We start from the raw sequence: 20,027 nt of genomic DNA on the forward strand, positions 1-20,027 counted from the left end.
ATTTTGTTTTTATTTTGTTTCACTTTTTCAGCAATAAATATACACTATATATTCAATATATAATGACATGGCACAGCACATAGGTATTATTGGCATGCATTTGCATTTCCTTCATTTTTGACTATGAATATATATAAAATTATGATGTCAGTCTAAGCTACCAAATACGTAGTGCTACAAATTTGACAGAAAAAGTATTTAAGATATACTGTAAAATCATGGTATAAATAAAATATTCATTATTTGCACAGGTGGATTAAAATCAATAAATGCCATTTTGTTGTTACAAACTGTCTGATGTAACAACCATCGGCCTGACAGAGGCATATATTCATATGCAGGCAGATTTTTTTAACGTGGCTCTTTCCAGGAAGGCACCTAAGTCTCTACTGGCTTTAAGAGCTACAATTTTTAAAGATGCCAAGATGATATGATTTCCAAGAAATCATTAGAAATAGCTAATAATCAGCCATATGTAAAAATGAGTACTAAAATGTTGCTCTGCTGAAGTTAACAGCAAAAACCACAGTGACTTGTAGAGCAAAGCATAGGAGTTTCATTTATCATCATCACCTGGCAGTCAGTCATAGGTTTGAAGATCCATTGCTAGTGCTTCAGATTTTATTTTTCCTCTAAGTATTCCATGCATGCTGTTGGTGTCAATGGGATGTTGTAAGCTGCAAGATGTTTGATAAAAAAGCAGATTTTACAAGCAAAGACTCCAGTTACTTATACAAAGGGTTATACAGTTTTTTTCTTAATTCAGAGTCCTGAGTACTTGTTTTACAAACTGCAGAGTCCCCTCAAATGTATTGACTTCATTGTGGAGTCAGAGTATTTATTGTGTAATGCTGAGTCATATATTAAAAAAAAAAAAAGGTATTCACTAGGGTGGAGAAAAAAAGTGATGGAGACACTAGCCTCCTCAAAGAAAAAGGTCAAATTCATCCTGGGTTATGAGTTGTTTGGGGGTTTTTTTTAACGAAATAAACCATGAGAAATATTGTCAGAAATATATTACATTGTATATGCCACCTTAAGACAAAACATTTTTTTTTATTCCTGCTGGTGCTCTCCTGCTCTGAAAGGAAACTAGAGTTACCATCTGTGTACACATTTAGGCAGAGTGTCTACCCCACAGTTTGTGTGCATATTTATACACCATGGGATGCATACACGAAGTATATACCCCAGATGCAGCAGTATCTCTACCACGCTAGAGGGAGCCATTACATAATTGCAATGACCCTTCCCCCCCCCTCCCCCCTTCCAATTAGCTGAACTGGCGTGGAAAAATCGCTGGACATTCTGAGACGTCTTAAAGGTTTGGCAGAAGGCTATAGAATAAGGAGAGGAAAGCAGAGAACTCGAGTTACAGTCAAACGAGGTCTCCTGATAGCTCAGGGGCTTATGCTGCTGTTTGTTAAACTTTAAATATTGTGCTGCTTTTATAGGGAACTTCTCCAAATATGTGACTTAGCCAAATACGCCAATTTTCATCAGCCAATCTGAAGCCCTCATGCAGAAAGCAAAGCCCATTTTGTAAACATATCCTTTATTTCGTCTGTCTGTCGCTCTCACACAGAAAGTTGGCACGTCTGAGAGTAGTGTTTTTCCCCTGCCACTAATATATGTATAGTTTATTTATACACTGCATTTTAACACAGCATTAGTTCTATAACGGTTAACAGCAGACTTGCTCTGTGTAGCAAACTATCCATTTCACAGCTACAAAGAGATCCTTAGGACAGGAAGATGGGTCTGGAAAGAACACTGATTTGAATTTATAAATTTGCCAGACTTTTTCCAAGTCAAATGATATTTATGGACATAATAACTCAGGGCTGAAGGTTATCTTACTGAGCAAGGCGAAGGAGCAGCTGCCTTAATTGAATCTTTTAAGAGATGCTCCTAAAATAATTCAGGAGCGTCTTATAAGTGCTACAGAGTATATTTTCCCTTTTAAAATTTATTTTTCTCTTTTTTTTTTTCCCTTTCCCCCTAAATGATTCTTGCTACTTACACGCTGGTCACAAATGGCAGCTTCATGTCGGTACGCACGGGTCGAGACCGGCGCTCCGGCAATCCGAGCACGCACCTTTCCAGCCTCGGTCCTCCCCCCGCAACCACCGCCCCCGGCCGGGAGCCTCCTGCCGCGCCGCTTCGGGCGGGGAGAGGAGCGGAGAATGCTGCTGCGGCCCCCGGCCCCTCACCCGGGGCTACCCCGCGCCGCGGCCCCGCGGGCAGGCGGGAGATACTCCCGCACTCGGGACCTGCCCCTCGGGGAGGGGAGACCCTCGTGGGGCGGAGGTGACGGCGGGGGGTTGTCCTCATCCACACACACCCCTCCCGACAGGCATCCTCGGGTCGGCGAGTCCCCGGGGCGCTCGGGGACCGCGCAGCGGAGCCAAGTCCTCACCCTCGCAGCGCTTTGGGCGAGTTCGGGGGTGTCGCGCCCCCCTTCCTTTCCCACCTGTCAACACGGAAGACTTGTTAATACGTCTCAAAAAATAAATAAATAAGCGGGCGGGGGGGAGATGAAGATATAAATAAATAACTAACGCGGAGCCGGGAGCAGCCGGGGGGGGGCTGGTGGCGCTGCGGGGCGCGGCGGCGAGATCCCGCATCCCTCCCGCCCGGCCGGGCCGCTCGCGCGCTGCGCGTCCCCCTCCGAGCCCATCTAATCAATGACACCCAGCGCCCGCCGCAGCCACGCCCCCCACCCGCCCGCCGCCCGCCATTGGCCGGTGGAGGCCGGGGCCGGGCGCCGCCGCCGCCGCCGATTGGCTGGCGCTGAATCCGTATCAATGTTTAAGCCGCGGCGTGAGGTGAATAGCGGCAGTCGGAGAGTGGAGCTGGGCGAGTGCGGCGCGGCGCGGCGGCCCCGCGAGTGCTGCAGTGAGGGAGGCGAGGCGGAGAGGGGCGGGGGGGGGAGAGAGGGAGAAAGAGAGAGAGAGAGAGAGAGAGCGAGAGCGAGCGAGCGCGCGAGGCAAAGCAAAGCGCGGCTCCAACTGTTGAATTTTCTCTGAATTCTCCACTTACCTGCGGGCGGCTGGTGAAATGGATCTGGTTTATCTGGGATCGGCGTTCGCTCCGCGTGCTGCCTGGCTAAGACTGGCGACCGTCTGTTTGCAAGGGGCCACCCATCAATGAGGCAGAGAAGAATATTTGTTTTTTCTTCTTTTCCGTTTGAAAGCCTCCCTACCACACGTTGCAGAATTAACTGTGTACTTTGGGTCCGGACTCAAATAAAGGAGAAAAAAACGGTGCAGAACTGAGACTCGGAACTAGATCTGTGAGCAATGTATTGGGAACCTACATTTTTATTGGGTTTTTTTTTCTTTTAATTTGAAAGATTTCTGATTTATTTCACACATAACACTGAGGAAAGGTGGTTAAAAACACTCAGCAAAGCAGGAATCAGACGCGCCTCTGTGCCAGTGAGTGGATAACAGCCTTGTTTTCCTGATCCTCAGTCTCCCGGAGAAAGAGGTATAGTAAAAGTGTAGCTGGATCCAACACCCCCCTCTTCTTTTTTTTTTTTTTCCTCTCTTCTTCCCTCCCCCCTCTCCAAAATATAAATCTGATTAATTTTTTTCCTGTCTGTAGAGTGAGTCAGAGAAGCGTTAGGAAGAAGCTGCAACTAATGCCTGTGAAGGGAGGAACATGAGGCGATAGTCAATGTGATTTGTTCCGCTGGATCTGACTCATCCAAGCAGATTGAAACACCTGCATTTCTGGATTTGACATTCATTTATTTCAGGTTGTTAAAAGAACTTGAAATAAAATTTTGCTACCCTTCCCCACTATTTACCTATACACTGTATCGCTGGGAAAGGTGTTTATCGGAGAGGGGGAACCCATCTGGCGTTGCCGCCACTCTTCTCCCCTGTACCAAGATGCCCAGAGAGACTGTTAAAGCTTTGAAAGGACTGCAAAAAATGCGTCACACAGATCGCGAAATTGCATAGGTTTTAATGTAAGCGAATTAGTCGATTAAAAGATCTCCCACTTTATTCATCGCCAGGATTGTTTTTCCTCTTCTCCCTTCCCCTAAATGAAGAGGACTAGGTGGCAGTGTCATTGGAAGGAGACGCTGAATAGAAAGAAAAGAGAGGCACTTGATAGCGCAGCCCTGTGAATACATAGACTGTTTTCCTTTTAACGAGAGACTAAGAAAGAGAGTGTGTGTGTGTGCGTGTGTGGTGGTGGCTTTTCTTTCTCTCCCCCGCAGCCCCCCCTCCTCTCTCTTGCTCTTTCTTTTTTTTTTTTTTTTTTTTTTTTTTTTAATCTATGCGTCCAGCCATGGGTTGCCTGTTGCTTTCCTCTCGGCTGCAGAGAATAGCAAACTGGCATTAAACTGCATCGAGAAAGTGCAGCTCCTCAGACACGCATACGCACACACGCATAGATACACAGAGAGAAAGGATGTGGTAGTGGCGGCGGCTACTGGCCTGTCTTAAAGAAACCCGAATGTGCTGCTGATAGAGCACGGCCTGAGCTTTCTCTCAAAATACATATTTACTGTTAATGATGAAGGTCAACTGGTGGGTTTCTTAATTTTTTCGCCCCAAAAGGACGAGTGGGAGGCTGGTAGTAGAAGGAGAGAAAGGAAACTACAAATCCGAACACTAGTTTTTGCTGGGGGGTGGGGGGTGTTTGGGTTTTTTTGTTTGTTTGTTTTTTCATGTGTTTTGTTTTCCCCTCTTGCCCTGCAGTCCTGCTCCCACTCCCTTTGATTCGGGAAGGAAACAGTGAGGGTGTACGAGACAGAGAGGGGGGAAATACCGATGGCAGCGAGATGCAACCCTCCGCCGCAAGCAATGCAAGATTAGATCTCTAAATGCAGCAAAACACTCCCTGAAAACCAACAACCCCGCGGTGCAATCAGACATTTCACTACCTCTCACTGCACACGAAGAGGGCTTCAACAAGCTGAGACTTTTTTTTCCCTTCTGTCTCTCCTACCCCTCCACTCCATCAATTGCATCACAAGCGATGAGTAGCAAATAAGCTTTTCTATCTCTTGCTACAGACCTGTGACCACCCTCCTTTCCTATGTATATATAAATACACATATTTAAGAAAAATATTTTTGATTTAAAAAAAAAAAACACAACTACTGCCGCCGTTTTTTTTATTATTGTTATTATTTTTATTATCCTTTGTACATCTGCGGGGATTCAAGGATCAGGAACACACCACCTGCCCGGAGGAGAAGATCTTTTGCAAATTTTCTGATTTTTGAAACCCTCCCACTGCCAAAGTTGGACAGCCGAAGTAACTGCGAGGGGACTGCAATCACGGCAAGCTCTTGCTGAAACGCTGCCGAAGCTGTTCCCTCCCTCCCCTTAGCCCCCCCGCACACGATTGCTTCCTCCCTCTGAGCTACATGGTCTATTTGCTGCCTCCCATCCTGTGTCTCTGCAGACGTTTTAGAGCAACAGGTTCAGGAACTTGAAATATAGGGGTGGGGAGAGAGAAGGGGAAAAAAAAAAAAGAAAAAGGAAGAAAAAAAAAAGAGCCGTCGGAGGAGGAAGAACAACCCCAGCGCAGGAGGCAAAGAACACGGGGACAACCCTGGTCGTCGCTGCAGCCCCGACCACCTCCACCCCCTGCTCGGGGATGTACCTTTCCATTTGTTGCTTCTTCTTCTTCTGGGCTCCTGCCCTGTCTCTAAAGAACCTGAATTACTCGGTGCCAGAGGAGCAGGGAGCGGGCACGGTCATCGGGAACATCGGACGCGATGCGCGGCTGGCAGCAGGCACGGGGGGAGGCGGGATGCTGCCTGCGGAGCGTGGCGCTCCCGGTGGCGGCCGCGGCCCCAAGTCCACCTTCCGGGTGCTGGAGAACTCAGCCCCGCACCTCCTGGACGTGGACGGGGAGAGCGGGCTGCTCTACACCAAGCAACGCATCGACCGTGAGGCGCTGTGCAGGCGCAGCACCAAGTGCCAGTTGTCCCTCGAGGTGTTTGCCAACGACCAGGAGATCTGCATGATCAAAGTGGAGATTCAGGACCTGAATGACAACGCACCATCCTTCCCCTCTGACCAAGTGGATATGGACATCTCGGAAAATGCTGCACCAGGCACCCGCTTCCCCCTCACCAGCGCCCACGACCCAGATGCTGGGGACAATGGTCTGCGCACCTACTTGCTCACCCGTGATGACTATGGCCTCTTTTCCCTTGATGTGAAGTCCCGTGGTGATGGCACGAAGTTTCCAGAGCTGGTCATCCAGAAACCATTAGACCGTGAGGAGCAGAGTCATCACACCCTGGTATTGACAGCACTGGATGGTGGTGACCCACCGCGTTCAGGCACAGTGCAGATCAATGTGCGCCTCATTGACTCCAATGACAACAGCCCCATCTTTGAGGCGGCCTCCTACGTGGTAGAGCTGCCGGAGAATGCACCCCTAGGCACTGCTGTCATTGACCTCAATGCCACTGATGCTGATGAGGGTACCAATGGAGAGGTGCTCTACTCCTTCAGTGGCTACGCGCCTGAACGCGTCCGTGACCTGTTTAGCATTGACCCACAGAGCGGCCTCATCCGTGTCAAGGGCAACCTGGATTATGAGGAGAGCGGCCTCATTGAGATTGATGTCCAGGCTCGGGACCTGGGACCCAATCCCATCCCCGCTCACTGCAAGGTCACTGTCCGCCTCATTGACCGCAACGACAATGCTCCCACCATTGGCTTTGTCTCTGTTCGCCAGGGAGCACTGAGTGAGGCTGCCCCACCAGGCACCGTCATTGCCCTGGTGCGGGTCACTGACCGTGACTCAGGAAAGAACGGGCAACTCCAGTGTCGGGTGCTGGGCGGTGGCGGCGGGCCCGGTGCCGTTCCTTTCACCCTGGAGGAGAACTATGACAACTTCTACACTGTGGTCACTGATCGACCTCTAGACCGTGAGGCACAAGACGAATACAATGTGACCATTGTGGCACGTGATGGGGGCAATCCCCCACTTAACTCCACCAAGTCATTTTCTGTCCGTATCCTTGATGAGAATGACAACCCACCCCACTTCAGCAAGAACCTTTATGTCTTACAGGTGCCTGAGAACAACATCCCTGGAGAGTATTTGGGCTCAGTCTTGGCCCAGGACCCTGACCTGGGCCAAAATGGGACCGTGTCTTACTCCATTTTGCCTGGGCATGTGGGAGATGTCTCTATCTACACCTATGTCTCTGTCAACCCTACAAATGGTGCTATCTATGCCCTGAGGAGCTTCAACTACGAGCAGACAAAACACTTTGAGTTCCGTGTGCTGGCCAAAGACTCTGGTTCACCCCACCGCGAAAGCAACGCCACAGTGCGTGTTACTGTGCTCGATGTCAACGATAACGCACCCCTCATTGTCCTTCCTGCCCTCATCAATGACACTGCCGAGCTGCAGGTACCACGCAATGCCGGGGTGGGCTACCCTGTGGGGACCGTCCGCGCCCTGGACAGTGACTTTGGGGAGAGTGGGCGCCTCACATATGAGATTGTGGAAGGCAATGAGGAGCATTTCTTTGAGATGGACCCCACTAGTGGTGAGATACGCACCTTGCATCCCTACTGGGAGGAGCTCAGCCCTGTGGCTGAACTGGTGGTAAAAGTCAGTGACCATGGCAAGCCCAGCCTCTCTGCAGTGGCCAAGCTCATAGTCAGGGCCTTGGCAGGGCCCCTGCCCGAGGCCGGTGAGCCGCAGGTGAACGGTGAGCAGCACCGGCGACCACACTGGGACTTGTCGCTGCCCCTTATCGTGACGCTGAGCACTGTCTCCATCATCTTGCTGGCTGCCATGATCACTATTGCTGTGAAGTGCAAGCGAGAGAACAAGGAGATCCGCACCTATAATTGTCGCATTGCTGAGTATAGCCACCCTCAGCTGGGAGGAGGGGGAGGCAGTGGCGGGGGAGGAGGAGGCAGTGGCAGTGGAGGGGGCAAGGGCAAGAAGAAGAAGATCAGCAAGAATGACATTATGCTGGTGCCCAGTGAGGGCGAGGACAGCCGGGGTCCCCTCAATGTTATGAATGTGGTGAGCAGCCCATCCCTGGCCACCTCACCCATGTACTTTGACTACCAGACCCGCCTGCCCCTCAGCTCTCCCAGGTCCGAGGTGATGTACCTGAAGCCCGCCTCCAACAACCTGACTGTACCCCAGGGACATGTGGGCTGCCACACCAGCTTCACAGGGCAAGGGACTAACGCCAGCGAGGCTCCCCCGAGCCGGATGTCCATAATTCAGGTAGGAGACTTTTAGAATACCCTGGATCTCACTTTAGACACTGGTTTAACTTTCCCTTCTGTCTGCAGTGAAATCTGCTGTAATGCACCACTGAAGGGACCAACACAAGTCACTAAAGAGAGGTGGACCTAATGAAAGTGGAACCAGATCACATCTGGTGGGTCTGGCTCTCCTGTCACACTGATGTTTTCCATGTGATTCAAAAGCAAATACCCACTGAAACATACATAGTCACGGCAGTGCCAAAGAGGTGCATGTGAGAGTGTGGACAGACTTTTAGTACATTTGGGGCACGCTGGTGTATTTTCCCAGAAGATTGTCAGACAGAGGTGGGCACTTCCACAGGTTTCACTTCTCTTTGGTTTGCTGTGGAGAATAGGGAGGGCATTTCTGAAGTGGTCATATTATCTGAGGTAAATAACAGGACAGGGGAGAAACTTTACACGCTGAGGACATCTATTGCAACAGTGTATCATAGCCCTCCAATCTTATGTACAAATGTGAGCTATATTTCCAAGATGTATGGTTTAATTTTTTTTAATTTCTTTCTTCAGAATATATATCCATAAATATATTTTTGATGGTATCATAGGGGCCTCATTGCCTCCTCCTCTCCCCCAAAACAACCTTCAGTGCTGAAAATTCTGCATAGTCAAATAGAAAGAAGATGTATGTGGTAATTCCCTCCTACCCCCAAATGTTAACAAAACTCACATCCTGTCATAAACCAGAAAAACAACTAGTCAGATTTCCAGTAGCCTGAGTCAATACTGATGATTGCTTTATAGCAAAAGACTTGTTGCTCTGTCTTTTACCAAAGTTCATTTAGAAATTATAGCTGGCTGCATTCTGCTGCCAGTTACATCCATACTGTCCTCTACTGACTTTTGCGAATGTGAGAAATGGCAGAACTTGGACCATTGGACATAGGGTGCTAATTAAAGAATGACTTAATTTTTAGCAGGTACTTTAAAGTCCAAGTTCAGAAGATTTATTTCAGAGCAGTGAACTTGCAGAGTGAAGATGAGGGCAGAATTTGGCTCCAGTTGATTTAATTTAAAGTATTACTTCATGATTAATGCAGCTTAATGTTCAAACACTACAGGTATGTTCCAAAGTGATTTTTAACGTTTGGATTGAAAGCAGGCTCTGGATAATGGCTATTAAATATATTTGAAATGTCATATCTCTTTTATCCTGTGGTTCTCCTAATATGCTGTTCTGAGTCATAGGGGAATGAGCTGAGTGTATCAGAAGCGACACAGACTCATTTTGTGTATGCAGCTAGTGAGAAAGAAGTCTCACTGTAGTCACTCAATGTACCTAAAGAAGATTCATAATACCTTGGAGTTATCATACCTTGTGATCTGTTACACCAAGTGTTCTAGATGCCATCTGTATCTAATACTTTGAACTGAATAGAAATGGCCATCAGTAATTGGCACGTTAAAGAACCAAAATTCAAGTAACTGATGGCCTGTAAATGGAACATTTATGAGTGGGGGGGAAAAAAAAGAAAAAAAAAAGGCTGCCTGTACAAGGTCACTGCAAACTAATCCTCAACTCACTACCGAGTTGTGTCACAGAAACAATTCCATTTTACGCCTATCACGAATTTGTGTTGCTATCAATTAGGTGAGTGGAGCAATACTTAAAATCTGAAATTGATTTTAACAAAAAGTGACACTTTAGAAAAGAGTTTAGGTTAGGGCACAACCAGAGATAATTTGATTTATTATTCATGCTTTAAAAAACAAATAACTTTCAATGACACTTGTTTAAGTAATGTCAACTTTTTTTACTGTAAAATGGAGTTGTCAGAATGCTAAAAAAAACTCCACATTTTTTTCCCTACTGGCAAGCGTAATAGTTAATAAAAGACAGAAAATTATAATTTCCTAGAACCATTTAATGTCTATATAAAGCAATTAATTAATGTATTGATGCTACTGAATAGTAAAGTTTCAATTGTAGTGTAAAATCCCTATGGAAAATATGATTCCTTTTTTTTACAGTGTTCACTGTATAATATCAATCATGATTATTTTTCCCCTGAGATCTATATAAAGCTAAAAGAGAAATTTCCTCCCTTAAAAAGTGTGTTGTGGTCTCTAAAAGAGTTTTCATTATAAGAACTGTGGAAAATGTTAACTGTAACTCCTCATAGCACATACTGGTATATCTAATATTGGTTTTGCTTTCCCTCAATATCTACACAGAGTGTTTTAGATGTTTAGATGTTTCAGTCAGTAGATTAGAAAGCATTCAGTTTCACCTAGTGAACAATGTGTTCAAACATACTTACTGATACTATAGTTTGTAGTCATATTGGCAAAACATACACAGTATGAAACAGTGTTCTTGGTTTCTATTTAGAAATGGCTCAGATTTAAAGTAGCTAGATAGGAAAATTGATCATCTTCTCTATAGTTTTGCATTACTAAAATACATTTTGTATTCTCCATCACCACATCTCGGGAGTAAATTTGATATAAAATTTTCATTTAGAATGTAGACGCTATTTTATGTCTGGTCCTGTACTTCTGCCTCATGTAAAATTTAAACTGCAGACTTAAGGAGAAATAGTAAAGGATCAGCCCTCTCTCTGGGTCTGCTGTATCCTTAATCACTCCAGGAAACCTGTGTCTGCATATGTAGATTGCACAGTTAGGAATCAAAGGTGTAACCAGTGGAAAAAAAAAGAAACAGAATCCAAACAGCTGCTTTATAATCTCTGTTTGGTAGTCAATACAAATAAGCAGTTGTCTTTGTTATTTCAGTAAGGGAAAGGTGAACAATTGCATAGGAGCTCTCTAACAAATATTCCCTTTAGCTTTTACAGATATATTACTGAACCACAATAATCTCACATTATGTAATTCATACAATGGAACTGCATTTCTTCGCTCATTTTCTCGGCAACTGTTTAATGACAGAATTCTCTAACAGGAACCTGTTATTAAAACTTTATATATATATATGTACATACTTATATATATATGGAGATATATATATATACATGCTAAATATTATATTATTACTTAGTACATCCAGTGGTTTCTATAAATATTTAAAAGTAAATAAATAATTTCTTTCTCAATAAGATTCAAGTTTTCTCACTCTGATTAGGAGTGCGTAATAATTTTTTTTTTTTTGCTTCGGTTACTAGTAAGACCTAGTCAATGGGCTTTACAGTTCCCTTATTTGTCATTAATAGTTTTTTACTCTACAGATAGCCCAATTTATATCAACAAATGCCTGTGGAGTAAAGTGTTACTTAGAGACTATGGGCTTTAGACTGACCTAAAATGGCCAGCAGTTGAATATAATGCTTCCTGATATGTATGAGCAGTATAATCTTGCCTCTCTTCAAGTGACTTCTGTTATGCACTAGTCACACAGTTTAACAACTCGTGTGTTTGTTCACTACTTTGTAGCATCCATCGGGATGAATTAGTCACAATTTCTTTATGCAGGTTTCCAATAGATAAAAGCGTGGATACATAAAGGAAAGCAAATTGTTTCTTTACACAAGTGAGTGTAAATAGGTTCCTCAAAGTGATATAACAGTAGTGTAGAAAGCTATCTACATATGCAAGTGTTGATCATCCTAAATATTATTTATTGCTATATGAGTTGTGCAACTTGGAGAATTTTGTAAATATATCAGGAATAAGGTGGGTGTGAGTAAAGAAAGTGGTGGTCACAGCTTTTGCTAAACAACAGCTGAAAATGAATGACTGTGCTAAAAGTAGCTCTCAAGCTGGGAATCACCATAGCTGCTGTACCAGGCAGTCATTTAACATTTTAAGATAAAGTACAGATCATTCTTAATACTTCAGGCACCTGTTTATGATGTGGCAACATATTAATGTCAAGTCCCAGTGCAGCTTCATCACCAGGTGTCTAGTAGTACCTAAGAAGATAGTGTCTTCAGGGGAAAAAACACGAGCCATATTAGTGCTGCTTTGTCTTTAAATACGCTATTTCATGCTTTACTTTGAGAAACTTTTGCTCAGAAATTTCAAGACTGTGAAAAGAAGTCTGCAGCTGCTGCATATAAGAAGCAGCTTTCCTTGCAGAAGTTGTATTCATTCTCAGCGATTTAAATTCCTATCTGAAAACAGAAGTATTAACCTTTTATATCATCTACTGCAAATGAGGAATATTATTCTCTTTCACTAGAACTAGTACAAGGTAACATTTTGCAACAAGGGGATACTGGAGCAGTTCTAAACATTTGCAAGTTTGCAGGTTCATGCTCTGTATGTTCCAAAGTTTCACAGTTGCATATTCTAGGGTTGTATCGAAGGACACTAGATTATCATCGGATGAAACTTTGGAACTACCTAAGTTGCATTTTTTCTAATTTTTGCAGTGTTTTACAGGGCTAGATATCTTGCAAAATAGCTCCTTTAATGTTTGCATTATGTAAATATAGTCTGCAGTTAGTGTGGTTTGGTGTTACATTGTTCTATACCTTTACTTTTATCCATTCTATGAAGTCAATTCCAGAGTTGGCTGTGTAATAATTTCAGGACAGGATCTTTTCTATGTTTCCATGAAACTTTATTTAATTTTTTGTCAAGAAGCACTGCATAATATAGTGACACAAAGCACATCTGGCAACACACCACTCACTGTGGCATCTGCTGTGGATGCTGAAATAGATAGAGAAAGCAGAATTGAGCTCCTGTTTCATGTTACATCTGTTCTGGTCTGGTCTCCTTGATGGTATTATTTATACCACTATTATTTCAAAAGGATCATTTTTTATATATAGGCCCATACGAAATCTAAAGAAGAAATGGTGTAATATAGAACAATAAAAATAATAGAGAAAAAACAATTTGAGTCTGAAGTTGAATACAGATATTATGAAAAAAAATAATATTTCCAGAACACAAATTCTTGTTAACCAATAAATTAAGAATAATATCTCTGTAGAACTTGCTGTTTTATAACATAAAAGACATGAAGCAAGTTATGCAAGATTTACTGTATCATAACTCTCAACTGCTCTTAAAGTTGTCTGAGCTTTCCACAACTTGGTGCTCAGTGTCACTACCTAAACTTAGATGAGGAGATCCACAGAGCTTTGTGGATACCACTGCAATTTCAATGACTGATTGATCCTTCAAAGAGTTATCTTTTAACAACAGATTTTGTCAGGTTTCTATTATGTTTACCCACATTGATGAAAAGACCTGTTCTTAACTCGTATTTCAGTCAATAGAATAATTTTGACTTCATAAATTATTTCAGTGGTTCAAGAGTGAATTGTGACTAAGAGCGCTATGGAGTACAGCCAAGAATAGTATGTTTGGGCCCTTTATTTTGAGATATGAGCTTTTTGTGATTTTTTTTTTCTTATAGCATCTTTACAAAGAATTAAGGAAACTGGAATGTAGATGTTTTTGTAACTACAATGTTAATTGTAACATAGAATCATAAAATTGTTTAGGTTGGAAAAAACCTTTAAGATGATCAAGTCCAGTGGTTAACCCAGTATAATCCTATGTGCCACTGAAAGAAGAAATCAAAGACTCCATTGAACGTATTACTGAACATATGTTTCCATGTTTTCAAATGTTTTTGAAATTGTGCAATATAGCATTATTGTTAAAATTCAGCAAATATTGTTACATGGAAAATTATTATTAGGTATGTGTGAAATATTCACAAATATCACCTGGTATTAAAAAACAATAGATACGACCTGGTTTCTCTGATGAGACAAAAATATCATTAAAAAAAAATTCATCCAAGGTCACAACATTTGGTTGTAAACCAATTGATATTTTCTTTAAAGAGCAAAAGAAAGTTAGGGGTTTTTTTTGTTCTTTTTTCCTCAACATTTTTTCTTTCTCTTCACTAACTTCCTCCCCAGGGAATAGTAATATACCAGCTAATATTTACATGTATGTTCTAAGTATCATGCTTGATTTCTCTTTCTTTCATTGCTTCTACAAAAGTTAAAAATGTCTTATCGAACTAGTTTTAGGTTTTGCTATGCAAGGCATTTATTCTACATACCAAAAGTAGATGTATATGGTTTGGGTTTGGTTTTATTTTGGGTTTTTTTTGTTTGTTTTCTGAAGAAAACATATAAGTTGCATGGCAGTGATCTTGAGATACTACTTCAAGACTGAGGAGTGCCTGCACGTATAAAGAAAAGACATTTTGACACTCGTACTGATATTTTCCAATAGGTAAAAAAATTCTGTGATGAGAACGTAAACAATGATTTGTTGACTGGAGCAGAAACATAGCTCTGTTTTTATCTTTAAAAATATAGAAGCAATCCTTTGATGTCAAAAGGTCAGTGTAGAGCAGTTGGGACAAATTTTTGTAGCAGATAGCCTGAGAGCTTTATGCTTTCAATTGTATCTCTACTTCGTCTGTAAGAGAAGTGGTGAAATTAATGCTAAAGGGTTCAAAAGTACAAGAAACAAGTAAAACTCTCAGGGGACTACAGGTTCTTGCCTAGTAGGAAAAAAAAAGAAAAAAGAAAAGAAATAGAAAAAGGTACTAAGAAGAGAGTGACAAAATGGTTTAGGGAAAAAGTTTAAGTGTTTTATTTGTTATGTTTTTAAGGGGGCATCAAGGAGATTAACTAGTTACTCCTTTTGTTGATATGAGATGAAATGTAGTAGCATACAACCTGGCATAAGTCTTAGCCAGGGTATGTTCTAAGCCTTGTTAGTATATTTTTGATAGTCTTTTTAGTGCAACCTTTGTTTTTCAGTCTGCTGTAGACAATTTTTTTTTTTAACAGAAGAAGATTCTGGATTAATTACTGTAAATCCTATGAGAAAGAAAAAAGTGAATTATTAAGCATTTTAGATAAAATACTCAGTATTAAGTACTACATTCAAGAACAAGCAAATTCTTATAAATGTCCCTGTTAATTAGGATATTAGACAGTGCTTTAAATAACTTCCTTGAGCAGTCATATATTTTCTAGCTAAATCCCAAAGGCTGCTGATACAACTCCTGATTATTAAGGTCTCACAAGAACCATCTCCTACTGATTTACTTTCACTAGGTAGAGGTATTACCTGTATAGAAAGGATAGCAGATCAGTTCATCTCATGCGCTTGAGATGAGAAGATATTTCCTTTTTTTTGCTGTGTGATCTGTCCTCAAAATTGAGGAGTACCTCTGCATATAAGATAAAATTGCATAGTTTCAGCCAATTATTAGTGTTATTTATACAGAGGGAAAGCATAAAGTTCAATTTGTATCTCGCTTTGGTGCAGTAAGGGGGTATCTAGACAAGCGAAATCCTTGAAATTAACAGTATTTTATTTTAACCATGGACCTTTCTGCTGGTTTTGTGGTATATATATATCAGATCAGAGTTTCTCAGGTTCATAAAATACTTTAATCCATAATAGAAAAGTTTTTAATCTCATCCTGTTCCCTGCTGGGTAGCTTTGTGCTGCAGTCTCCATGGCATGCCAAAGGAGGACTCAAAAGGGTAAGGGAAAAGTCTTGTTATGAGATACAAATGCATAATTTCAGCTGTGTGGGTAGGACCTCTGATAGATGCATTGTAAGTTTTTTCAGTACAGACATGCAAAATTAGCTTCAGACCATCTATTGATATATGTACGACGTGTGTATTTGCCTGTACTAGTTCTAGTGACACTATGATTACTCCTATTTTGCAGTCCTTGCCCTGGAACACTTCCAAGAAATTTTATTGTATTAAAATGACTCTTACAGTTCATTGAGCACCCAGATAACACTGTTGAATGTGATTGGTGTGTTTGCACATATTTATTAAAAAAAACCAGGCAGTTAAACTGCACAATTATAAGAAAACAAATCATAACAATAAAAGACCATTTAAGTTAACAAGCTTTGTGATCAAATAATAAATATAGGTTAGATAAATGAGACTGTAGATGTAACTAATCTACATAAATAAACTTTGGTCTGATTAGAGGAAAGTAATATATTAAAACAATCTAAAGGTATTAAAAAAGCATTTTACTTTAGTACTTTTATCATTTTTAGTTTTATTTCATCATATTTTTAACATTTTCATTCAGTAAAAATAGCTGAGTTTAGTGATAAACTACTTTTACGTTTTTTTATTTTTTGATTAACAATGTTTACAGTGCAAAGAAAGTCTAAACTAATACAAGTAAACAAAAGTAACATCATAAGTTTCCATTCTAGTTTGAATGCATCGTGTGTCAAAAACCTAAAACATTTTTTAATGTCTTAATTTTGAAATTTTTTTTATGTGGCAATGTTTTTGATTGATTTTTAATTAAAGAAAAACATTAAAGGGAACATTTAAAGGACAATTTCTTGTTTACTGTCTTTATCAGCAGAGAGCAGCCTTTGTAGTGTTTGAAAGCTGGTGCATTAAAAATCAATTGCAAGTCTTCAAAGCTGTAAACTCTTGCTTGCTTTGTAGATATATACTGTTTTTAAAATCATTGGAAGCATACTTGACAATTGAATTAAAACAAAAGGTAAATAATGGTTTCATGAAAATTTGAAGGATTTTAATGTATTTTTAATAAGAGCTACAGGATTTTTTCTGTAGAGGCAGACATGTGAATCACAATTTGTAGCTTCTAAGTGCATAAGTTGTTCCTAAAGACAGCTATATGTATTCTTTTATTAAGAGAATTTTGTTTTAAACTTCTGTTGTTTTTAATGAATGCCATGATTCAAACACAGAACATGTCAGTTTCTTTACTGACATTTACTATATTTCTGTCTTGCTCTTTGCTGATTGCTAAGCAACCACTTATGATTGTTTAGCTACAACTCAGTTCAAAAAAAAAAAAAGGTGAGCTGAAATGGGCTAAACAAATGTTCATTAATTCTTAATGAAAATATTTAAATTCTATAAAATTTTAAAGATGACAAAGAAAAGAACATTGTTTTAACACTGTACTTCATATTCAGCACTTAAGCTACTACCAACAGAGTCAAAAATACTCTTTTTACACAGATCTAGAAAAAACCAGGATCATATCCTTAATCAGTGCATAAGGAATTTCAAGGCCCATGGAAATATACATATATATGTAAAATTAAATTAATATAATTTCTTTCAGGGCATGATCCTTAACCACTTAATCAATGAGCATTTAAATTTAAGTCAGTGTAGAACCACCGAAATAAATAGCTCGCTTACAGGAGGGAGGGTTGCTGATGTGCATAAGCATGTGTAAAATTCTGCAGAATCTGTTAGTGTGTGTTACCTGAACTGCTCCCTGTTGCTTCTCTCCTTCGCCTTAAGAACACTGCAAAGCTGCAAGAGCTGTTCATTTCACTTAGCCTCCAACTATATTTTCTAGTATTCTATTGAGATAGTCCTGATGTCTTGCTTTTTCGCATAGACTTGTGTAATTTGATATGCAGATTTGAAGATCATAAAAACAATCCTGCTTTGATGATCATGTGCAAGATTATCCAGCCACAGCTGTAAAGTACCAAGTGTGTTCTTTTCTGATCTCTTCGTCATTTCAGTGGATCAAATAAGAATAAGAATATAGTGGAATTTAGAGTTTAGACTTCTAGGCTATAGGCCAGATGATATAACTGTCTGTATGCATAAGTGGAGATACAGAGAAAAGAGAGCAAAATGGAATCAAAATAACTACCTAGGTGGATAAAAAACATTATTAATGGGCAATGTGCATCTAATTATTTTGTATATATTGTCTAGAATGTATCAAGTTTAGAGAAAATGATGTTGTCATTTTTCTTTTCTGAGGCAAGAGTATAGGTAAGGAGGAACCTTATTTTCTGCTTTGTGATGGAATCCTGTTATGAGACTTCAGGATTGAGAGTGATGATTAAAAGGAGACATAAGTCACGCAACCTGTGAAAATAAACAGCACTTAACTGATTCAATTAGGTATTAAAAAGCACATGATAATTTGCATCTTGTAGCTCCAAGGCAAGAAATGTATGAGTCAGCTTCATAGCCACTGGGTGAAAAAGAGGTTATTATTTCTTAAAATATATAGTCTTCATTTTATCTACATCTGCATTTTGTCTGTTTAAACCATGTGTAGTTTCTTTTCAGGTCTAACAGGCAATAGTATTGCAAGGGGCAAAAGTAACTGGTCATTTAGTTTATTATATATCCATTGGCCACCATATACATGATCTTTCCCAAAAGTATGCCTCTCATCATTGCAACAATGTGGTGGTAACAAAATAATAATTCTTCAAGCCTGAAATAACCCATTTTAAGTACTTTCCTGGGCTCATTTGTTTGAAACAGGCTTCCAGAAGTTTGAAGAAAAATTTAGTTTCAGTTCATTTAAAGTCTATGTAGACCACACATAATCTTTACTTCATCCCCTGATACTGGCAAAGGAACCTTACAAATGAGTATCTGGATTTCCAGATTTCAACCTACTTGTTAGTGTACTTTACACAAATGAAAGTAAAGCAGGAGGAAGCTGTTTCTATTAAGCAAATGTAAGCTTCAGGAATTTTGGTAAACATTGGAAAAGATATTTAGACAAAGATAAATTACTTGCAGTCATAGTGGTCTTACTTCATACCAGTGAATGAAGAAATAGGTATACATGTTGAATAGCCATGGGAGAAGACTTAATTTAAGGGAAAGGTTTTGTTCCGATTTAAGTTCTGGTTTTTCTATAGTGTTTTATAATAAAGACAATTACATAGTAATTTGGGTTAGAATGCATGCCCAGTTCCCCATCTCAAAACCCAATTTGTTACTACCTGTGGCTATTTCTATTAAAAAAGAAACATAATTACTATGAGTCTCAGCAGTCTAAGAGTAAATTTTTGCAATTACAATACTTCCCTTGGGCAGATGTGTGAAAATGGCAGATTAATTCCTGCCAGTCTATTCCTTGCATATTTGTAAGGTTACTGGTAGCTTGGATTATCATTATATTGCTGCTGCTTATTATCCTATGGTTAAGGTTAAAGCAGCAATGTTGCTATATACCTCTAGGAATAGAATGCTATGCCACTGCCTTGTAAAGTCTCTGTGCTGAAGTGTGATACACAGCATTCTATGAGTAAGGAACTAGTTCTATTTTCATGGAAAGTGGATGAATTTGCTGTTGATCTTAGCATATTTTATAAGGGTATTCTGTATTCTATCACTTTGTACCTCAGAAGATTTAAACAAAAACACCAAACAAACCCGAGTTTAATAATTCTTAGGAATTTATCAGGACATTAAAAAAGTTGAATGTGAACCCAAGACTATGGTAGGCCCTTAGTATTTTATAGCTTTTGTTTTATCACCAATATCACAATGGCATGAAACAGATGGCCCTGAAATGATACAAATTAACAACTTCACATGGAAATAATTTTATTCTTCTTCTAATGGGTTTTTCTATCTGAAAAAAAGTTTTGAGGGCACATGTGTAAAAGAATTACATGCAAAGGCTGTGCTCCCGGGAGTAACTCTCTGAAGCTAAGCACCTAACTCCATGTTGAATTCTGGTGAAGTTGGAAGTTGGTGTGGCTTCATGTGGGCTCTTGATCCACCTGCAGGGAGCAGCATTAGTCTGTGTTACACATTATCTGGTTTGACTATTCAGGAAAAGCAGTGTGAACAATCCTAACAAGTTATTTCTTTTCCCTTTTACATGAGTTTTGCTGGAGAAGAGGAGACTGAGGGGAGATGTCATTGCAGTCTGCAACTTCCTCATGAGAGGAAGAGGAGGGGCAGACACTGATCTCTTCTCTGCAGTGAACAGTGACAGGAACCCCAGAAAATGGCCTGAAGTTGTGTCAGGAGAGGTTTAGTTTGG

The 20,027-nt window shown here is 40.7% G+C and overlaps 1 protein-coding gene across 5 annotated transcripts in view; it reads left to right on the top strand.

Annotated features, from left to right (window-relative positions):
* Positions 1-2,855: 2,855 nt before the first annotated feature.
* Positions 2,856-20,027, top strand: part of PCDH17 (protocadherin 17) — a 91,257-nt gene continuing 74,085 nt past the window's right edge. For 3 of the 5 annotated variants that reach the window (XM_051778857.1, XM_051778861.1, XM_051778860.1), the window contains exons 1-2: positions 2,856-3,492; positions 4,719-8,241. In XM_051778857.1, coding sequence (XP_051634817.1) covers positions 5,626-8,241 — 2,616 coding nt within the window. In that variant the 5' untranslated portion in view covers positions 2,856-3,492; positions 4,719-5,625. Of the gene's footprint in view, positions 3,493-3,609; positions 3,764-4,718; positions 8,242-20,027 lie in introns of all 5 variants that reach the window. The other 2 variants (XM_051778858.1, XM_051778859.1) reach the window with 2 other exon arrangements.

This window comes from Manacus candei, unplaced genomic scaffold (assembly GCF_025592945.1).
Source record: "Manacus candei isolate 608988 ecotype Guabito, Panama unplaced genomic scaffold, ASM2559294v1 h1tg000014l, whole genome shotgun sequence".
NCBI lineage: Eukaryota > Metazoa > Chordata > Aves > Passeriformes > Pipridae > Manacus > Manacus candei.